This window comes from Phallusia mammillata, chromosome 4 (assembly GCF_965637545.1).
Source record: "Phallusia mammillata chromosome 4, kaPhaMamm4.hap1.1, whole genome shotgun sequence".
Taxonomy (NCBI): domain Eukaryota; kingdom Metazoa; phylum Chordata; class Ascidiacea; order Phlebobranchia; family Ascidiidae; genus Phallusia; species Phallusia mammillata.
The window spans coordinates 14038173-14058398 of NC_137255.1; the positions used below are offsets into that span (position 1 = coordinate 14038173).

The window sequence follows — 20226 nt, forward strand, 5'->3', positions numbered from 1 at the left end:
TCCTGCTGCGCCCTTTGTCCCATCACAACGTGTTTTTGACGTCGCACTCAAGGTGATTAACAGAGCAGCTCTGTTCGTGCCCCGGAGACAAGGTAGATCCGTTTGAATCTAATCACCGCTGTTCCGTGATTGACGTGCCGCACAATAGAACAGCAGAAACCCGAGATATACAACTGTCGCCAACGCAAGGTAAACAGTCCGCTATTACAACATAAACAAAACTCACCTGCAGGGCGGCGATCGCTTCTTGCACAGCTCCTGTACGTTCGCATCGCGGGTTGTTCTTACAGAATCGATAAACAAGAGATCCCAAGGTAAGGTACGGCTCTGGTTTAGACTGCTCCGCCCCTTGGATCAACGGCTGCAATAATAGAATAGTTCAATATACATTTCGAAGCTTAATTGGGGCACAAAAATGGCGTGTTTTGTTCCCGTTTCAGTACTACCGGTATATTTTTTAAGAACACTTTGCTTGGAAAACGGATTTTCTAAATTGGCTGATTATCGCCGAATTAAAACTCATAATCACAAAATATGAAAAAAGCTCACGATCATAGCGGTTATCATTTCATGTGTTGGTTGGGCAATAAAAGACATCGAACTCATCCAAGATGATTTCTGCGCTTCGTCGACATTGTGGGAGGAGATCAACTCGACAATCAACTGCACACAAGATTCCTTGTCGCACATCGAAAGCGAATCCACGAACAGTTGTCTGCAATGATAACCAAACGATTAGTAACTGTTAATGCAAGGCAAGCATATCGTTTTTTGTAGAAGAAAGCAAATGGGTCAATTATTGAAATACTGATTTAAATCGGCATTTCTATTGAAGTCAAAAAGAGGTGGTTACATATATTGTCAAGTCAAGGAGCTAAACGGGTTTTGTTGTGTTTCAAATAATATTTCCGTAATGATGGGTATTTACAATTGGACATATAATTTAGATAGCGCAAAGATCTTTATCATTCATTACCGCCCTATAAACCAAATTGCCTGATGACCCACCGCAGTGCAGATGCCACACTACACCACGACCTGGGGCGGGTCATAAAAATCGTAATTAGTCGCGTCGAAACAATAACGTGTTCGCGCAGATGAGACACGACAAGTACTTGTAAGTGAGTAAATAACTGGGATCAGCACAAGCAAATCTTGCACTTACCTAATCTTGTCTTGGTAAGAAGAACAAACAGAGCCGGCGACGACCGCGTCCCAAACGTTGCGAAGTCCTGATTGGGTTAGACCCTTCATCGCTGCAACAACTTTGATGTATCCCGCTGGCATTAAGTCTGGTAAAAGTAGAAAACATTTTAATTTGTCTGTGTTTGAAAATTACCACTTGTTGCTGAAAATAAATGTACCAGATGGAGAATTTGGAGAGATCAAGTCACACATCTCTTCAAGGGCATTGGTCAAAATGTCGGTATTTTCAGATATCTGATCTTCGCTTGCAACTTCTTCAAAACTTAGTGTTGTACGACGGACATCATCCTCGTTTAACACTGGAAGAGAAATCAAACCCAATAATCTCAAACTAAATATGTATTGAAATAAAATGCACGCAAACCTAATGGAAAATATTACTGACCTTTAGTAGTAACTTCGCTTTCACGAACGTTTAACAATTCGAGATTCTGTGTCACCACGCTTTCAGCTCCCTTCGATCGATATGAAAAGGGTCTAAATACATGTTTCTCCGTACAGTCAGAACGGGAAAGTACACCTTCCTGTGTCCATGTTTGGTTGCAGTCTTGCGTGGACTTGAGGAGTGATTTTCTTTGCTACAAAACGTAACGAGTTGCTCCTTACAAGCGGCTTTGCATTAGGCATCTAACTAAATCTTACCGAATCTGCCTGGTATTTGGCGAAGAGCATTGACGTGTGGTATCTGGTCCTTTCGCCGGTGCACATATTTAAATCTCTGATTTTTCTCACAGTGTTAGCAGCACCGGGTCCAGATTCCATCGTGTAGCTCGTCAGACAATTACCAGTGACATCAGTCTGAAATATTGGAAAATATGTTAAATACAAAACTGTCTACATGTGGCTCATTGTTATCAAACTTGCTTACTTCGTACGATTCTGTAGCAGCTGGATTGTTTTTAATCGTGTTTTGCATCGCCGACAAAAATCCACGTTTAATGTTTAAGGTGGCGGCATCTTCATTGTCATGTGAGCAAAGTTCTTCTATTTTCCCATCTTGCCAACTCAGGTGTAGGGGATATTTCGTCAAAGATTCACTGTCAATAAAACATAACGTTAAATTCCATCAAAATGATAAGTATAGTTTATAAAGGATTTATACAACTTTGAATGACTTGGATTTATTTGTGTTCGAGCCTATTTGCATGTTGGGTGAAATAATCCCAAGCAGGTCTTGGCTTTGTCTGGCACAGCGTGAGTGGCCTAGTTGGGAAATGGAAACGACAAGCAGAGACCGGACATAACAGCGCCATGTTACAAGCAGCCATTGTGTTGGGAGCGAAGTCCGACTTGCCCGGTCTAAAGGTCACACCCGGACATCTGCCGGTCATTAGAGTCGAAGGCGAAAACAACACGCCCATTTCTTCACCGCCAGAAAAGACGTTAATCAAAAAGACTTTTAACAGTTAAACATGTCAAGAGGTGTTTTTTTGTGTGAGTTGTTTTCGGTCAGAATGTGTTTACCTGACCAACTGGACCCAAAGTGGACCATTTCATTTAGTACAAACCAGGGGTACACCTCTTGCAAAACAACCTATTTGCGGAAAACATGTTTTCGTATTGAAATCCCGGTCCTCCAAACCGGGTTAAACGGGTTCGTTTTTCGGAGCCTCGAAAAATGGGAACGACCAATCAACAAAAAGTATTTACCTCAACATTTCGGTGCTTCCAGTGGATAGGGATGAACTTTGGATGTTTTCGAAATTAACCACGAAGTGACATGTTCCCAGCACCTGGACAGCGACATGTGAGCTGAATCCGGCGTTGCCAGTTTGTTGATCCGCGGTTCCACTCACTCTGCTTATTGCAAGGGCTTCATACTGGTACATGTAGGTTTTACCAGTAGAATATCCCAACACACCAGGGCCTGGGAATAAACATGACATTTTTAGCGAAACATTCGTTACGAGACATTGCGCCTTTTTATGGAAATGAGTTTCGAAGAGTCTATTATTATTAATAATGTTTAACCTCGAGTAAAAAACACAAACTTGGTTGCATGAAAAGACCGACTTACTATAATAATTTTATGCACTTCGTTTGTTGTCGGTTTACCGTACATTTTTTATTTTACAACTTTTGACGAAATTTATGTAGACACAGATTGTTTTAAACTTCTTACCTGAACAAGTGAGAGGGCATGTCACTGAATCTTTGTCGATTCTCCCTGAAACAAATTTTACTGAAACTTTAAACGGGTCGCTTATTGTTTTCGCAACTTTGTGGATAGTACAGTTTTCTCGATTTATGTTTTTAGTCGGTGCATATTCTACAATGCACACAAATAGTCAGTTACCTTAACTCGTTTATTTTTGTTTATACGATACATTGTTAAATCTAAATAGTTTACAAAACAACTCTAGATTCTGACAACGATTGGTACGAAATCAATCCTTGTGCCACGGATTTAACCTCATGTTTCCGAACAATAATAAATTGTCTGCACCAAAGTCATTTTTCTTCGCATCTGCAATCTTAGTAAACACAACAAACATCTGCACAAAAGTAATTGCCTATTCTGATAAGATAAGACAAAACTGCTAAATCACGAACTGGGACTAAAATCACGACTTACTTGAAAATCCATTCGCCACTAGCGAAAATAGGACCAACGTCCAGAATTCCATGTTTGTGACTTCAGTTGTTTGTTCCCTTGGGGAAATTGCTTGCTTCACAGTATACTTTTTATCATTGAAGAATAATTCAACATTCAACGGTCATCCAATATCTTGGTAAATCAAGTTTGTACATCGACATCCAGTGAAAACGTTCCACTACCTTATCAGACAATTACGCAGAGCGTCTTGTCGTCTCACAATGCTCCTTTGCTCCTTGCAACCAATCGACGGCTTTATAAAGGCGGGATGGAGGAGAAAAAATGCGAGCTTGTAAAATAAAGAAAGGTGGTGAAAACAGGCCTCGCACGCGGCGCATAATAAAACAAAGAAACGTTCCTATGTGACCTGTATTTGTAGTCACTGCACAACAAAAAATTTCCACTTGCTAGTCCCGTATTTTTTGGCAATTTTAGTTGACATTTATGTATTTTATGTGTTGTTTTTTATGCGAACAGTAAGTCTATTTTTAGGCAATATTTGCGAACAGAGTCGACTCGTTTTCTGAACATTTAAATTAAGCAAGTAAATATACCGTTTTGTAACTACAATTGTATTTGCATAAATATAAACCTACTTCTTTACCACGTTGACACAAAAAGGTTAAAACACACTGTTTTTTGTATTGGTACATTTTTTAGGTTGTTTTCACATAAGTAAAGCAGGCCAACAGGATTGTTTATCAACAAAAATGTGTTTTTCAAGTCCAATCACATTAAAAATATTAGGATGGCCTAACACAGTGGTTCCCAACCTTTTTTTAACGCGACACAAATACTTACCAAAATTTAGTTTTGTGGTTTCTCGCGACCCATGCACATGCTATTTTAGTTGTATGTTTGTCTGTAAGATAGGAAAGTTTTTTGAAAATTACTACGCCAGTTTAGCAAATCAATAACCTTACAACGAACAAACGCTGTTGTTTTTTACGACCAAACATTTCCATTTATTCCGAACTTGGAGCTGAATCGAGGCATTATTTGTCAGACAACGCTCTACTGTGAGCTAACACATCACTTTATGACGTCACAAACAGTTTTAACCACACAACGAAAAGTTGTGATGAAGTTATTATTGGGCAACAATTTAAAGCCCTGGGTAATATAAAAGTAACGCTACGAGGCGTCAAAAAGTAGATGCTGTAGTTGTCACTAAAACAAGCGACCCAACAGAATGTTCAGGCGACCCAACTTTGGGAGACGGGCATGCGAGCGTTTTTTGCACAATGTGCTCGAAAATGTGCAGGTCGAAATGTGCGCACATTTTTCGAAAATGTGCAGGTGCCAAAATGTGCAGGTCAAAATGTGCGCACATTTTTTGAAAATGTGCAGGTGCCAAAATGTGCAGGTCAAAATGTGCGCACATTTTTTGAAAATGTGCAGGTGCCAAAATGTGCAGGTCAAAATGTGCAGGTGCCAAAATGTGCAGGTGAAAATGTGCAGGTGCCGAAATGTGCAAGTCATAATGTGCAGGTGCCAAAATGTGCAGTCGCTCAAATGAAGTATTGATATTTAACGTCAAACTATTGTTGTGGTCATAAATTGTGCCAAAAATATTAGTTATAAGTTATGACCTATAAATTAAAATCGGATTTAAGAGAAACTTGTAAAAATGCATGTTGTGTTTGTTAGATATGGCAAAGCGTGAAATTATCTAGCATTCAGGAAATAGGAAACACTGTTTTTCAGACTAGATATGTACACGATCGTCACCTCAATCGGTTTGACTTTATTGTTTTTAATTTAAGGCCTGTTAGCTTGTAGCCTGCCCAGCTTCTATAGATTTTACAATTAGACAATAGTATACTCATATGACAGTCCAGCTATTGTTTCCGTCACGCTTGATTAACACTACACGCTTGTCGGATGCTTGCATTGAGTTTGGTGCTTTAAGAGCAAGCAAATGACAAAGCTGGGCTTGTATGGTCAGATTTATGCATCTACCCTGTATAATGTTACTACGTGGTTGTGATTGTGCTGTTGGAGAGTATTTAATGTACGTTTTATCTTTTTAGTACTTCTTTAAACGCTTTGAAGTGATTTTACCTAACATATTAAAGGGTGCATAAAGTTTATTACTAATTGATTTAAAGTCTGGTAAAAATAGAACTTTCCTAACTGGCTGTATCTTTGAACTGATGTTCAACGACTTTGGCCTCGACCAGGAACTCTGGACAGACGAAAGGTCAAGCTTGAACAAAGATCATGTTTTTTTCCAAAGTTACTCATTTTAAACTGTCAACAAAGGGTAAATTTTGTGAATAAAAAATTAAGTTTATTTGAAGAAAAATTCAAGGCACCAAAACAATTGCTAGACATCATAACCACCAAGGAAACTGGTGCAGAAAACACAAGTCAAATTGCTATGATAAGTAACAAAGAGTTAGACACAACAGAGTATTTATGAGGATATGTTTTTTCAAGGCAAAAAACTAGTTTACGGAAGTTATCAAAATTGTCAGCATGTTGTCAACCATGCGACCACAGGGCCAGCTGATTTCTTTAGTGGAGCCAAAGTCTGGAGGTCTCGCTTATCCTTTTATGAGTTACTGCAACTTTTACAAAGTGCGTAAATGCCTGACAGGATGTTTACGGCCAGCCAACAAGCTAGATTTTTACTGCATTGCAAAAGTTACACTGATCCTCACAGAGTTTCCAAAAAAGACATATGTGAAATTCTAGAAGTTGCTGGACTACCATATGAGTATACTGTTATTAAACTCAAAACCAAGTCAAAGACCCAGCTGTCCAGTGATTTTTATTCAATGAAACAAATGAATTATTAGAAAGTTTTCCATCCTTTGGGTTATACTGCACAATTGACAAAAGGACTATATATGTGTCTTTGGAAGAAACTCAAATGACAACATTCAAAAAGAAAAGGACAACCACACAGTTGCCCAACTTAATGTTTGACATTTTTTATTTGTTTGAGGCTCATTTACATGACATAACTTGGTATATGGGTATTTAATTAGGTTAGTTTTGAAACCCACACAAATACTTGATGTGATGCCCTAATTTTAAGTTTGCTAAAACATTCATGTTATTGCTTCTGACTTGCTATTGTGTGGACCAGATGGCTAAAAAGACCTACTGTAGGAATATCATAATACACCAAAATATCATTAGATGCTTTTGCAAAATTTGTAATTGTTTCCTGACTAATATACAGAAACTAGATGATTGCCATTATGAACGAAAAAGGTGTATGTTTCATGTGGGATTGCAAATAAATAAACAAACTAAATCTGGCGTGAACAATTAGAGAGATAAAGAGACTGAAACAGCCAGAAAGAATATTAGGATAGGGAAAATATTTTTTTGAGACCGCTGTGGGCATTCTGTATTATATTTTTGGTAAAAAATATGTACAATGGTAACAAAACGGGTTTAGAAAAGGATAATACTGAGATGTCATGAAAAAAATGATGGATGTGCAATGCAAAAGTATAAGTTCTCACCATTTATATAGGCATCAGTTATTTACCACTGCATTTGTTTGAAACCACATTGTATTTTCAGTTATTTTTGCCCTGAAGGGTCATATTCTGTTCAGTTAAAAAACTTAATCCACTGCATTTAACAAGAAAAATAACATACCTATATAAGTTAATTGATTTGCACAGAACACTATTTAAAATAAAAATGCAGGGAAAGATATATAATAATTATGTAATTGGGACAAAAAATTGTTTGTGTGAAAGGGACAGAAAGACTTTTTTAGTATGAAAGGGAGAAATTTTGGCACCTGCACATTTTGACCTGCACATTTTGACCTGCACATTTTGACCTGCACATTTTGACCTGCACATTTTGGCACCTGCACATTTTGACCTGCACATTTTGGCACCTGCACATTTTTACCTGCACATTTTGACCTGCACATTTTGGCACCTGCACATTTTGACCTGCACATTTTGGCACCTGCACATTTTGACCTGCACATTTTGGCACCTGCACATTTTCGAAAAATGTGCGCATATTTTAACCTGCACATTTTGGCACCTGCACATTTTGACCTGCACATTTTGGCACCTGCACATTTTCGAAAAATGTGCGCACATTTTAACCTGCACATTTTGGCACCTGCACATTTTCGAAAAATGTGCGCACATTTCGACCTGCACATTTTGGCGCACATTGTGCAAATTCTTGCCGTAAGCCCTGTTGAACTTTGGGTCGCGACCCATAGGTTGGGAACCACTGGCCTAACAAGTGCTGTCAATAACACACCGATACATTAGTTTGATCAATGACGGCAGACTTGTTATTGCCAGTATTTCATTGATTGTGCGTCAAACCTTACACAAGGCTGTAAAATCAATAGAGTTATAAAATTATTATCTCGTAAACCCCGACACTAGCAGAGATCAATAAATTATAAACGAAGGCCATGACAAAAGCTGGTTGGAACAACAACTTTACTTTCGTTGTTTTGTTCGCTTCTTAAAACCTGCGCAACTACTGGAGATGAAGAAATGTGCTTTCATTACAATCGAAGCGGAATCTCACGCAGTTTACCCTGGACAGAAAAGTGTGTAAATCCAACATCAAGGCCCGAGTTGACCTCATTAGACATGTGAAACGTACACACAGGTTTCTGCAAACCAGCTTATCAACTAAAAGTACTGGTCGTTCGGGGGTCAACGTAGGAACAGTCAAAAGCGATTAAGCGCTGTCGGCCTGACACATGCGGTTTATAAAATGTCCGACAATACGCATAAGTTGAAAACCACACGGTTGCCGCATGGATAAACAGCAGTTTTACCCTCCATAAAACTTAAGCGAACACGTTCTTACATTATAGTTTCTAAACTAATCCCTGGAAATGTCTGGAAATGTATATACCCCATGAATTCAATTTTTAGAGGATTTTTTACGCGATCTTCGCACGAAAAGTTGAATTTTCTAAAGCCATCTTGATATTCTTAGTTTTGGGGTAAAATATCAAGTATTTTTCATGGGCTAGCAACAGTTTGAGGTAGGGGCTTGGAAAATCACAAGTAAGTTTGGTGCAGTCGACCAAACGAGTGGTTTCGAATCTTTACAAACATCCCGAACCTGTTTTTGTGTAAACTGTATCTAAACTGTAACTTGCATCTAGTTGTTGCATTGCAGAAGTTTGTTTTGTTGTGTTCTTTTTTTGTGTTCTTTAAATCAAAAACAAACTACAGCGTTCTCATAAACAATGCAGTCAAAAATTTTTGTTGAACACAAAAAAATTTCTTCCACGTACACGTTTATACGCACAGAGTAGTAAGTCGGACCGGGCTTTTTCGGCCAGGTTTCTTAAAAAAACGGGCCTGATTCGGGCACGACTTCTCACTCTGTGTTGGTATTTTTTTGAATAAATCTAACTGTTTTTGGTGTCTTGGTCTTTTTTGAGGCTTTAATGTATAGGCCTGTCAATCAAACTTTCTGACCTAACGTTCTTCTCAAAAACGATTCAGGCTCGGGCCGGGTTTCGGGCTTGTACTTTCGGGTTCGGGCTCAAATTTACACATACCATAAGCAAAAAGCGTCGATTTAACTGACAACCCTGCGTCCTTCCCTGCACAACTAGATGACGGATTATCAAAATCGCATTACGTACATTGCGGGATACCGGCAATAACCGTTCCAGTCTTGCAACTTCTCCATTGTCCGGTTTGCGTTTGACCTAAACCAGTTTTATGCTCTGTCACACTTCGCACTTTGCTTTTAATTACTTAAATTTTATTGCCAGCTTTGGCTGTGCTAAAAGCGTATTAATTAAATAGATGGGCAGTCAAAGTTGAATTGCACATTTACTTGGTTGGTAACTGCAAAAATGTCTCTCATAAAATCCTGATTATATGCAAAGGTGTCCAAATCTGTTAATTAAAATGTTTTGTCAAGGGCCAAGCATTACAGGTCATTTGCAAAACCCCGGTTTTTGTTTTTGAAAACCGACTTATTTCTGATTTTGATCTTACATTATTTAATTCCCTGGTCGCATACACGAGTGGTCAAAATGTCGTTGTTCGATGCTGAACACTTGTTGCTCCCGTAACTATAGATTAGTTGATTAGTCTAAGTTGAATATCTGACTTGTGCTATAACTCATCCATCTCAGATTTAACACTTCATTAGGATTTATTTTATTTTGTGAACATCTAAGTAAAAGCATTAATAATTTTCATTTTGTACAGTCAAGATGTGCTTTACAGTGCAACAAAGCATTTGAAGAAGAGAATAAAGGAAACTACTAAATTTACATCAAACTAAATAACCACAATGGCGACACAATGTTACTATGGCACTTAATTACTCTAAGCGAACTTGTTATGTGGCCACATATTTAGTTCCAAATTCACACATCACCAAAGACAAAATACTGTCACAACATACAAGACGTTGTTGCTACATAATAGGCAAGTTATTCAAACACACATAATTTTCTATGTGAGGTTTCAGAGGCCATGAGGTTTTGAAAAGCAAATAAAAATGTTTGTTAAAATATTGAAAATAAATTTTAGATTGATAGTTAGTGAATAGTTAGAACTTTTTGGGGCAGATTAAGTGGTATTTGTGAAAAGTTTGAAAAAAGAGTTCAAATGTTCATCAAATTTGGTGACATAGATTTGCTACAAGAAACACCACAACTCAAACAGCAATTAACTACTTTGCCAGAGTTTCCTCGGACAAGTTTCTTCCGTTTACGTACACACTGCTTATGTTTCGGTCGTCTCCACAAAAAATGAACTTCTCCACAAGCTCCTACAAACCAAAACACAGTAGCGTTTTTAGCGTATTAAGTTAAGTTTTAAACCTTTTAAAAATTTGGTGTTTTTTTATATGTTTGTTTACTGCACTAATTAAAGAATGGATCATAAGAATTTATATATCATCAGAAAAACAGTATCAGTTTGGTGTTGTATATATAGTGTAAATAATATTGGAATTCTTTCATTCCCTGCTAATTTTACTAAACTTCAATTTGACCCTATAAAATGTCAGTGCTCCCGTGGCCACAAACCTTTGTTGGAGTTTCTGAGTCGTATTGAATATGCGATCCAGTGGCACCAACATCGACTATGAGGGCATCAAAACTTTTTCCGACCTCAAAATTACCGATCTCATCTCCAAGACCCAGTGCACGAGCGCCATCTAGTGTCGCCAGGCGAAAGGCGTCCTTGTAGGTGATTACTCTAAGCAACAAATTCCAATGGACTAACACAAACTACCATTTAACATAACAGCAATTACCTGTAACTCTCGCCTCTGAATATGCGAAGAGTGTTGGAAACATGTAAAGCACGTCGAATCGCGTCCAAAATGGACACAGAATAGCCTCCGGCTACATCTGAATGCAATTTAATTATAGGTTCTTTGTGTTTTTAAGCGATTTTTTACTGGACTTACCTGTTCCGAGGCAAACTTTGACATTTTTGTCCAACAGGTTTCTGACGTCCAAAAGTCCGCTAAAGATTCTACAGCCATATTGATGTGTGTTAAATATATGTTGACACATTATTAACAAGCGCTATGTAAAACCTGCTTACGATAGATTTGAGTTTGGACAATGGATAATTGATGATCCCCGCTTTTTCACAACCTCCAACTCGTCGTCCGACAAATATATTCCATGGGCAAGAAAAGTCTGGGAAACAAATATATTTCATAAACTTAAGCAACAGTTTACGTGTCGAATATATTTTATGTCGGAAACGTTGATAGTACTGTTTATTCAAAGAGTGTTAAAGATTGGTGATTTTCTAAAGCAGGGGTCCGCAAATAGTGGGTGGTGACTCAAGTTTGGATTTTGATACCATTTACTTTCGGTCGCAAAACATCTAAATATGTTTATGTAACCATGAATTTTGGCCATTAAATCCGATTTGCAGAAGTACGAAAAACTCAAGGATAGCATCACTTTCGTTTATTGTTTTTTGTCTTCACATACTCTTTGTCAATTTTCGTTTTTTGCAGAAGTACGAAAAACTCAAGGATAGCATCACTTTCGTTTATTGTTTTTTGTCTTCACATACTCTTTGTCAATTTTCGTTTTTTTGCGTCACACAATTCACGTGATTTTCGTTTCTTACGTCACACTTGAAAAGCTGTTAATACGTTGTAATAAGCGCTTTCCTTGCAGCGAAGCAGAGGTTTGATATTGTAGCTTGTGGTAATTGGGGCGAGGTGTTTTATTGCGCTGATAGTTTTTTTATGTTTCTGTAATTCGCGATGTAACTTTGTGGGTTGTTTAACATTTATTTGCAGGCCTCTAATCGGAGTCACGTAAGATTTATGTTATTATCCTACATGGGCTCTATTTCAATGTAAAATTAAGGCACCAGACCCAGGTTACAGTTTTCAAAGAAATCGAACTCGTTTCCATGAATGTACATTTTAATTTAAATTTAACTGAATAAGAGTCATATGACGAACAATAACAAAAGAACCGTGACGGATCTAAATTTCCATAGACCTAGCAGTGTAACGCCAAAGAAAACCAATTTGGAGGCCACACTGATATCGTAACAAAGTCCTTGAAATAAAACATTTTCAAACTCGGCGATACAGGTTATTGAGCATTTCACATACTTCGCCGGATTTAGCACATCCATGTTCACTATTTTTCAAAGATTGCTGTTCACTAAAATATTGTACAGTATTTGAAATCCTAATATTGGATTGCCAAATGTTGCATCTGACAAAATATATTAAGCACCGAGCGCCAGATCAAACTACAGACTATTAGCTTTACTAGCTGAATTCAATACATTGTATGACCGACACAATTAAACGCTTAAGAACAGAGGTTCCTGTATTTTATATCAATAGGTAATATCTAATGGGGCGCTTAACGGAGAGATTTGGGAGCAAAAATGAACTGAAACGCAGTAAGATTACCTGGTTTGTAAGAAGGCCATTATCATCGTAAATGGCGGTGTACGTTTCATATTCAGGAAAGTGTTGCATTACTGCTCTTACTTCCTCGTGATTTTCTTGTATGTGAGTCTAAAGATGTAAAACTTCAATAGTAAACCTTTTCAATGCTAAATTATAGTGCAGATGTTTACCTGCACAGCCACGTTATAACGTTTTGCGAGGTCCCCAAGTTCCTTCATGAGATCACGAGTAGTGGAAAGAGCAAACCTCGGTGTTATGATCGGTTTTACCAGTTGATACTATTAAACCGAAAAGTGCAATATAATGGAACAAGTTTTATTGCCAAAATTTGCTTGTAATTGTGTGCTACTAGAATCATTTTAAAGTCGTCTTTGGGATGCTGGAATGGTAAGTTTTATCATTTGAAACTAAGGCTACGTAGACGTACAGCAGACAGTTTCAACCTACATTTTTATTTATCGCCGTTAAAACCGGGCAAAAATGTACGATACCTTTCGACTTCCCAGTTCTTTCAAAAATCTGCAAAGATACGAAACTTTAGTGTAGCACAGTGTAACATTAAAACCTCCCACAACATACCTTTTTGTTTCTTTCAATGATTCTTCAGTAGTTTCTTTGTATGTTTCATGTAATGCAGTGTCCATGTTCACCTTGCCAACAAACACACGTTGCCCAATGGAATCTACAAACCAAGTTGTTTGAAATAGCGCGTGGTTTTCAGCTACTTTTTACATTGTGTGATATATAATTATAACCTGCTATCCGACAAAGCTCAAGGCTTGCGTCAGTGTGAATTGTTGCAAAGTAAGCAGCGGTAGTTGTTCCATTTTTCAGCGTTTGACGCACGACCTGTCAACAAAATAAATCTTGTATTTAAATACTTGTCGTAAAAATATCAAACAGCATTTTGAGTTAATGCTCAAACATCAAATAGAAAATTGGTAATCTGTGAAATTACTGTACAAAGTAAACAATTCTACATTCGGTTTTATTGATGTTGTATTATTATGGAGAGTCTGAAATGTACAGCATTGTGTTATGCTACTATAGTTTCGAAGTACATGTTGCATTGATTTAGTTATTTTTCGAGCATACGTAATGAGAAAAGATGCGGTCAGGGCGCCGCACCTTGAGTACAAGTATGATTTGTTGGATTGTAATTTATTTCATGTGAAATATCCTGTTTACATGTGTTATGTAGTTTTATTAAATTTCATTTGTTTTTGTTTTTTCTTTAAATATGCAAAGCAATTTATACGACAGCCGCTAACGCCATGCCATTATTCTCCTTTTTTCTGACTGTTTTGTTGCTGTTGAGATTTGTTATTAAATGACCAAGACACTTACTGGATATATTCTGTTTACATGTAGCCTTTTTCTCCATGTTCAATATTATTATGTGTCGTGTCGAAACGACAGATTTATGAAAGGACATTGTTGTTAACTTTTATTATGCAGTATTGCCACTATTACAACTATAATATGTTATGATATTCGGTATATATAACATAAAATGATACGTTTTTAAGTGTTCGTGCAATTTGAAAGTAACCATTTTAACATATACGAACCCTGGTATAGTAGTCTGTGGCATACGTGAGAGCTTCGTATTTCATTTCAGCTGGAAATGTATATTCCTGCAGCCAATCCAATAGCGGCAAGTCGGATCCAGTTCCAATGTAAGCATATTGTGAAGCGTGAATATGGCCATCTATCATTCCTGGCATAAGAAATTGACTACAAGCAGAAAATGTAAATGTCTGAAAACACGTTCCAGAACAAGAGTATGGGTTTACCGGCCAAAAGTCATGTCATGGTAGATTTGTTAATATTACATGAATTCTTACCCGTGCGTCAGCTTTCTAACTGCGGATTCTTCAAAACGGTGTCTTGTGAGCATTTCATCAATTTTTGACCCTTCCGATACGAAAGCAATCTAATATTTTTGAATTGAATAAATATCGCAATATAAATGTCGTATATATGTTTCGTCTATGCTTGTTTTTTAAAAGTAGCCAACAACACAATAATGGCTTTGGCAATGATCAATCTTGCAGCAAATTGTATTAGCAACCACTTTACGACAACAAACTTCGATTTACCTTTCCTTGCGAGTCAATCCCGATTAAACCGTCTTCGACAACCAATAGTGAATCATCGTCAGTTGAGTGCACAAAAGGGCCGTGAAACACGGACCGAATTTTAGACATTATTTCCATATTATATCACATAGGACAGAACAGAAGAAAATTAAAACAAAATTTTCAAAAAGAAGTACCAGAGATCTTATCTGCACATAATGTAGGATATTTTTGGTTTAAATTTGACTTTTGGCCATTCCAAGAACTCCAGAGATGTTAAATGCACGCTCTCAAAAAGTGTGACCTACTTTACACCACACGCCGCAGCACTAAAATCACAGGCCACTCTCGTTCACATACACGTAGCGTGATGTGGTAGAAACCAGACACTTTCTAGATATTAATCTTATCGATGAGTTTACATCTAGGTTGGGTTTGCCAGACACCCGGAATTTCCGGACAAATTCGGAATTGCGGCGTAAAATCTGTGTTCGTAAATAATTTTCAGACACACTTTTAATGTGCGCAATTTTAGTGTCTGACGAGCAAACATACAGTAGTTCTCAAAATTATTTTCCTTTGGGACTTAAAGGTTTACGATTTAACTGTTTTCTGTGCGATTTTTGATGCACGATCAATCCACGTGATGAGAAACAACTAATCAGCATGAATTGAAAGACAATTAGGGTATTTTTGCGTAGAAACCTAATATAACGCTGTTTAAAGGACCGGATCGTCTTAAAAGTATGTCCATCACAATAAAGCATGTCGCTTTTTACGTCTATTTGGGCCGTTATTTTCACCATTAAACTTATGAACAGATCCGTATATAGTGTTCCTACGTCCATCAGTTATGAAAAATCACAAAAAATGCCAAATATGGGGTTATTTGGGCTGTTAACTTGTAACAACATGCCATACAACGAATGTTTGACGTCATCAAAGATTAAAGCCTTCAGGAATTTTGCGCACGCACATACGGAAGCTCCAATGTAACTTGTGTCATCACGTTTTCAACACATCACGTTTTGTTTGTTTCGTTTGGCATCATTCATTATTATTATTCGGTCACTGCATTTTGAAAACCCTTACTCCTTCAAGACAAACGTACGACGTAAGTACTTATTTCAGTAAAACACGGGTATTCAGTAAAACACGTGACATAATAGATGACTATATTTACAAGCGGTAAACGTTTCATCCATGTAAATACGCATGTCTTGCCAATAATGAATGGACCGAATGCAAGGCACATAAAAAAAAGGAAGCAGATTATCACAGTAATTCTTGAAATTATTGAAGTGGCTTTAAAGGTGCAGGTACATTTGCATTCGACCATGTTAGGCCAACATTTACGCATGCCTGAACATGGCATATTTACCTACTGTTTACGTGTGCGTGCCAAGTGTTTGAATACAATGCCAGACATGAAGTAAGAGCATTACAACCAACTTTTTAGGAAATAAGACCGGCCACAGAATGTTAGCATTTAATTGTTTCAATTGGCCTTATACTGCAGAGGATTAAAAGCAAAAAAATCCACGCACAAGAATATGGATTACAGTTGCAATTATATGCCATTAGTTGTTAGTTTAAACATTACAAAGTAAATACATAAAGTATGAAGAGATACGGTAATCTGAAACTTCTTGGATGATGCACCCAGAAAAAAATGTTTTGCAAAAATTTATTTGTAAAAACTTGAGGTAATGTAGGCAATTAACGAATTTCGGTTACTCTCGTAAGATTATATCTGTGGCGAGATGAAACGTCATTACGTTTGTTCATGCTGAGAATAAACGTAGGTGTGCGTCAAACAGAGATTTCCCGAAATTACATTTTTCTCTCCAGCTTTTTTCCGCCTAAATCTGATAGTTTCTCTCTAAACATAATTTTAAATTCGTGGCATATACTACCATGAAGACCTACTCAATAACCTGATTTCTTTCTCTGTCCTGTAAGTTTTTTAGTGTTTGATAAACGTAAACATTAATAATACTTGACCACCATTATACGTTGAAATTTTTGCTCGGAAATACCACCCTGGTTTACAAACCTTGAGAAACTTTTACTGCACAGCGTCTCATTATCTTCGTATTTCAACCAAAATAGACTTGTTTTGATCTGTAACGCCCACTTGTACTTGCACGCCTGAATTAGTCCGTCTCGTACCACCTTTTCAACCTTTCTTTATTTCGTACGTTTTATAAAATGCAAACACTTTGTGACCTTACACATTCATGCGCTAGTTCGAACAACTGCGAGTGAAATGCTGTTTGCATTTAACGTAATATATGCGCCAAAAGAAAAGTACCAGTTGTGTGCCATAAAAGGTGGTAAACGGGAGCTTTGAACACATAGCATTGTGCGGAAGAAGGTTACCGAAACACGGACTAAAAGCACGAAATATTAGATCAGACTGTACAAAGGTCTTTTCACACAACTTTAATTCGTTTTGTCTTAGTTATATGCCATATTTCTCAAAAACCGAACATTTTTGACAAAATACTTCACGTAAGAGCTGTTCTCAACTTATGTTTAAACCAAAAACTTACGTAACACACGGCAGCAGAAAATTAATGTAAACACTATGAGCGCATTGTGATTTTCCGGTACGTGATATAGTTGAGTCATATATGACTACGTAAATTGGTTTCAGGACTCGCTGTCGCGTAATGCAACACTTGGTCACATTACAAATTTGGTCAAACCATAAAATATTCAGCCTGCCAATACAGAAACAAGTATAACTTGAACAATAAAAGCAGTCATTGGCAAAACGATGCCATTTTTTAAACACATGTTTTATTTTTGTTAAAAAAAACACATAACTTATATCATTTTCTTTCAATACACCATTACTTGATCATAAACTTGGGAGACACAAGGCCCTTTTAGCACACTATGAAAATGCAGTGGTGCAGCCGGCGGATGCGGTTGCAAAAGCCAATTTATGCGGCCGTGAACATGTGTATTTAAATACGACCTGACGACAGTAAATTGGTTGATAACTTTTTGGTACACATTTGGCATAAATCTGGTCTGTATGGATTTATCGGGTTTGGAAGATATAAATATTGATGCACCGAAGTTTCGGTTGACCTAAACTTTTCGGCCGAACATGATTTTTTGTCGATGTTTTGGTTTCGGCCCAAACTTTGTTCAAAATTGTTAAGTAAACGTCTAAAACTTTCAATTTTGCCACTTCAAAAAACTTGAGTAAACTAATCTAGTGTCTAGAAACAAGTTTTATTTAGCTTATGTGTAAAAGTTATTTTTGAGTGTCATAAATGAGTTTATCTGCATCAACAAGGCCGAAATTATATGTCAGGTTTAGGTCGGAACATTTTAGGGCCGGTTCGGTGAATCACCAGTATATAGTACTGGCCCAGTGGCAGTGATGGGATGCAAATTTTTTGTCAGACGGTTCTATCACAAAAGTCATATATTTTAGCCGGTTCTGTTGTAAAAAGTCCACTGACAGTAACCAGTAATGCTAACCGGTTCGGTGATCTCATAAAATTTTGTGAGACGGTTCTATAGAATCGGTGCAAACCAGCTGAATCCCACCACTGCCCAGTGGCCATACGCGTCAGACTTTTGGAACACCCATATTATGTGGAAACAATGAATTAATATAGGCAACATTTCGTAGCAATAGGCCCATAGATGAAGATTTCTTAAACAGAATATCTCGAAATAGGAATAAAGCAAAAAATATTCTGAGAGATATAATGAGACAAATCAGATTTCATTTTATCATGAATTCATAAACAAAAGCATAGACGTACTTGGCGGCCGTTGGTGCAATAACAACCTTTGATTGTGAAAAGGTTTTGCACTTCTGCTATAAAGCTCAGATTTTAGTAGGTAGTAGCCTTGCGGACAAATAGTTTTCATAAACAGTTTAAAATAGCATTCAAATTAAAATTGGTAATCAGTTATATTCAAAGTACTAATTAACCTACCATACTGTGAAGACTGAGTGTGATCAGGTGACATGAACGAAGATTGATCCAATTGTTGTAAACTCACCACACACTAATTGAAGCACAGGGGCAAACGTAGGAAAAGTAGGTTGGTAAACACTTATGGATAACGCTGTCTTTGGTTTATTTCTCACCGAATGTCAAAGGATAAAACCCTAGTACCCTGTCTAAGGTCTAAAACAGCTCTTTTAAATATGAGAGAATTAGCGGGAGTTGTACTTGTCAGACCAACAGGTCACACTTAGGGAGATTAACTTGAATGTCATGTTCTAGATTTGTATTTGTATTTGCTGAAACAGGTTTTATTTGCTTTTCAATGTCAACAATCTGAGACGCGACAGGCGTTGCAGTTATGCACGAATTGCGTAAAAACGTTGTAACTGGAATATTCAGCAGCAAGCAGGCTGTTACTATTTTCGTACCTTGCCCGATTAAAAATCTACACAGTGCAGTGTTAAAATTGTGTTTGACATAAACAATTCAAAGACAAGTACGTAGTTATGTCCACAAAAGCATCAGGTAAACAAAAAAAGATCGACGAAATTTAAACAAAACAATAAAAGAATGAAAAAGGAATACTTTGTTCCAGCCAACCACCAAACCGTGCTGACCATGTTGTCCCATTTGTCCGAGTACGACTAGACCAGGGGTGCACAACCTGCGGCCGAAGAGACGAGTTTGTGCGGCCGTGAACATGTTCATTAAAATATGTAGATTGGCGGCCGTGACGTAAATAAAAACTCTTTTGCCAACGTTTTTGATCTTTAAACTGCTCTGAACAGATTTTGTAGAACTAAGAAGAGTATTACCAGCCAAGTAGCCATATGCGTCAGCCTTTTTGTGCCTATTGTGTGCAAACAATACAAAAAAACAGATACCGCAAGCATCACAGTATAGATTATGACGTCATAAACAATTAAGACTGATCGTCAGACTGTTCAGCTCAGTCTGTGCATCAAGTTATAGAAATTAATGTAGGCATTTAAGGCGTCATTAAATGGTATATATATATATATGTATAATATAAGTATTTCTTTACATCGGTAATTTTAAAACACAAGCAAGCAGGCAATTGGCGACCGTTGGTGAAATAAATATCTGCGATGCGGCCGTCATAGCGAAAAGGTTGTGCACCCCTGGACTAGACGCACAAAAAGTGAGCCAACTTTAATAAGCTATTATCTAACGTTACATTTACAAACGACCAGTCTGTGTGCACAGTATTGTATGATCGACTCAAGTGTGATGTTAACAATATTGTTAGCGACATGAAAAAACGAAATTAGCAAATATCCCAGAACAAAAAATGTCGTTCAGTCTCGTTCTGTTCCAATATGAAACCAAGGGCGGGTATTGTTTCTAGGGGGAGGGCGATCGCCCCATTAACCCGGGGTCGGAGCCTAGCTTACTACACATAATGGGAATGTGTCTTCGTTAAATCAAAGAGAATAAACTAGCA

General features: G+C 37.4%; 2 protein-coding genes across 3 annotated transcripts in view; both read right to left on the bottom strand.

The window, feature by feature from the left end:
• LOC145222756 (uncharacterized) overlaps positions 1-4101 on the bottom strand; it is a 29114-nt gene extending 25013 nt beyond the window's left edge. Inside the window, exons 1-10 of one of the 2 annotated variants that reach the window (XM_080088949.1) lie at positions 3782-4101; positions 3329-3373; positions 2857-3073; positions 2075-2243; positions 1849-2004; positions 1592-1784; positions 1365-1505; positions 1166-1292; positions 550-715; positions 227-361 (exon numbers count right to left, since the gene is read on the bottom strand). In XM_080088949.1, the coding sequence (XP_079945075.1) occupies positions 227-361; positions 550-715; positions 1166-1292; positions 1365-1505; positions 1592-1784; positions 1849-2004; positions 2075-2243; positions 2857-3073; positions 3329-3373; positions 3782-3833 (1401 nt within the window). In that variant the 5' untranslated portion in view covers positions 3834-4101. The remainder of the gene's footprint in view (positions 1-226; positions 362-549; positions 716-1165; positions 1293-1364; positions 1506-1591; positions 1785-1848; positions 2005-2074; positions 2244-2856; positions 3074-3328; positions 3374-3781) is intronic. The other variant, XM_080088948.1, reaches the window with a different exon arrangement.
• Positions 4102-9926: 5825 nt separating this feature from the next.
• On the bottom strand, positions 9927-15289 carry LOC145224499 (guanine deaminase-like). The gene is made up of 13 exons (XM_080091013.1): positions 14800-15289; positions 14545-14633; positions 14269-14434; positions 13453-13546; positions 13277-13379; positions 13189-13216; positions 12868-12975; positions 12698-12805; positions 11347-11444; positions 11207-11274; positions 11051-11147; positions 10821-10992; positions 9927-10561 (listed from the first exon to the last, which is right to left on the bottom strand). Exons 1-13 carry the CDS (start codon positions 14914-14916, stop codon positions 10463-10465), a joined length of 1347 nt encoding a protein of 448 aa, XP_079947139.1. The 5' UTR covers positions 14917-15289; the 3' UTR covers positions 9927-10462.
• Between the last annotated feature and the right edge of the window lie 4937 nt (positions 15290-20226).

Excerpts from the sequence above, each read along its gene's own strand:
- LOC145224499 (XM_080091013.1), bottom strand. The coding sequence starts at position 14,916 with ATGGAAATAATGTCTAAAATTCGGTCCGTGTTTCACGGCCCTTTTGTG. Across the intron at positions 12,806-12,867 it reads GTTATAACGTGGCTGTGCAG|ACTCACATACAAGAAAATCA; the intron begins GTAAACATCTGC and ends TTACATCTTTAG. Across the intron at positions 11,148-11,206 it reads CAAAGTTTGCCTCGGAACAG|ATGTAGCCGGAGGCTATTCT; the intron begins GTAAGTCCAGTA and ends AATTGCATTCAG.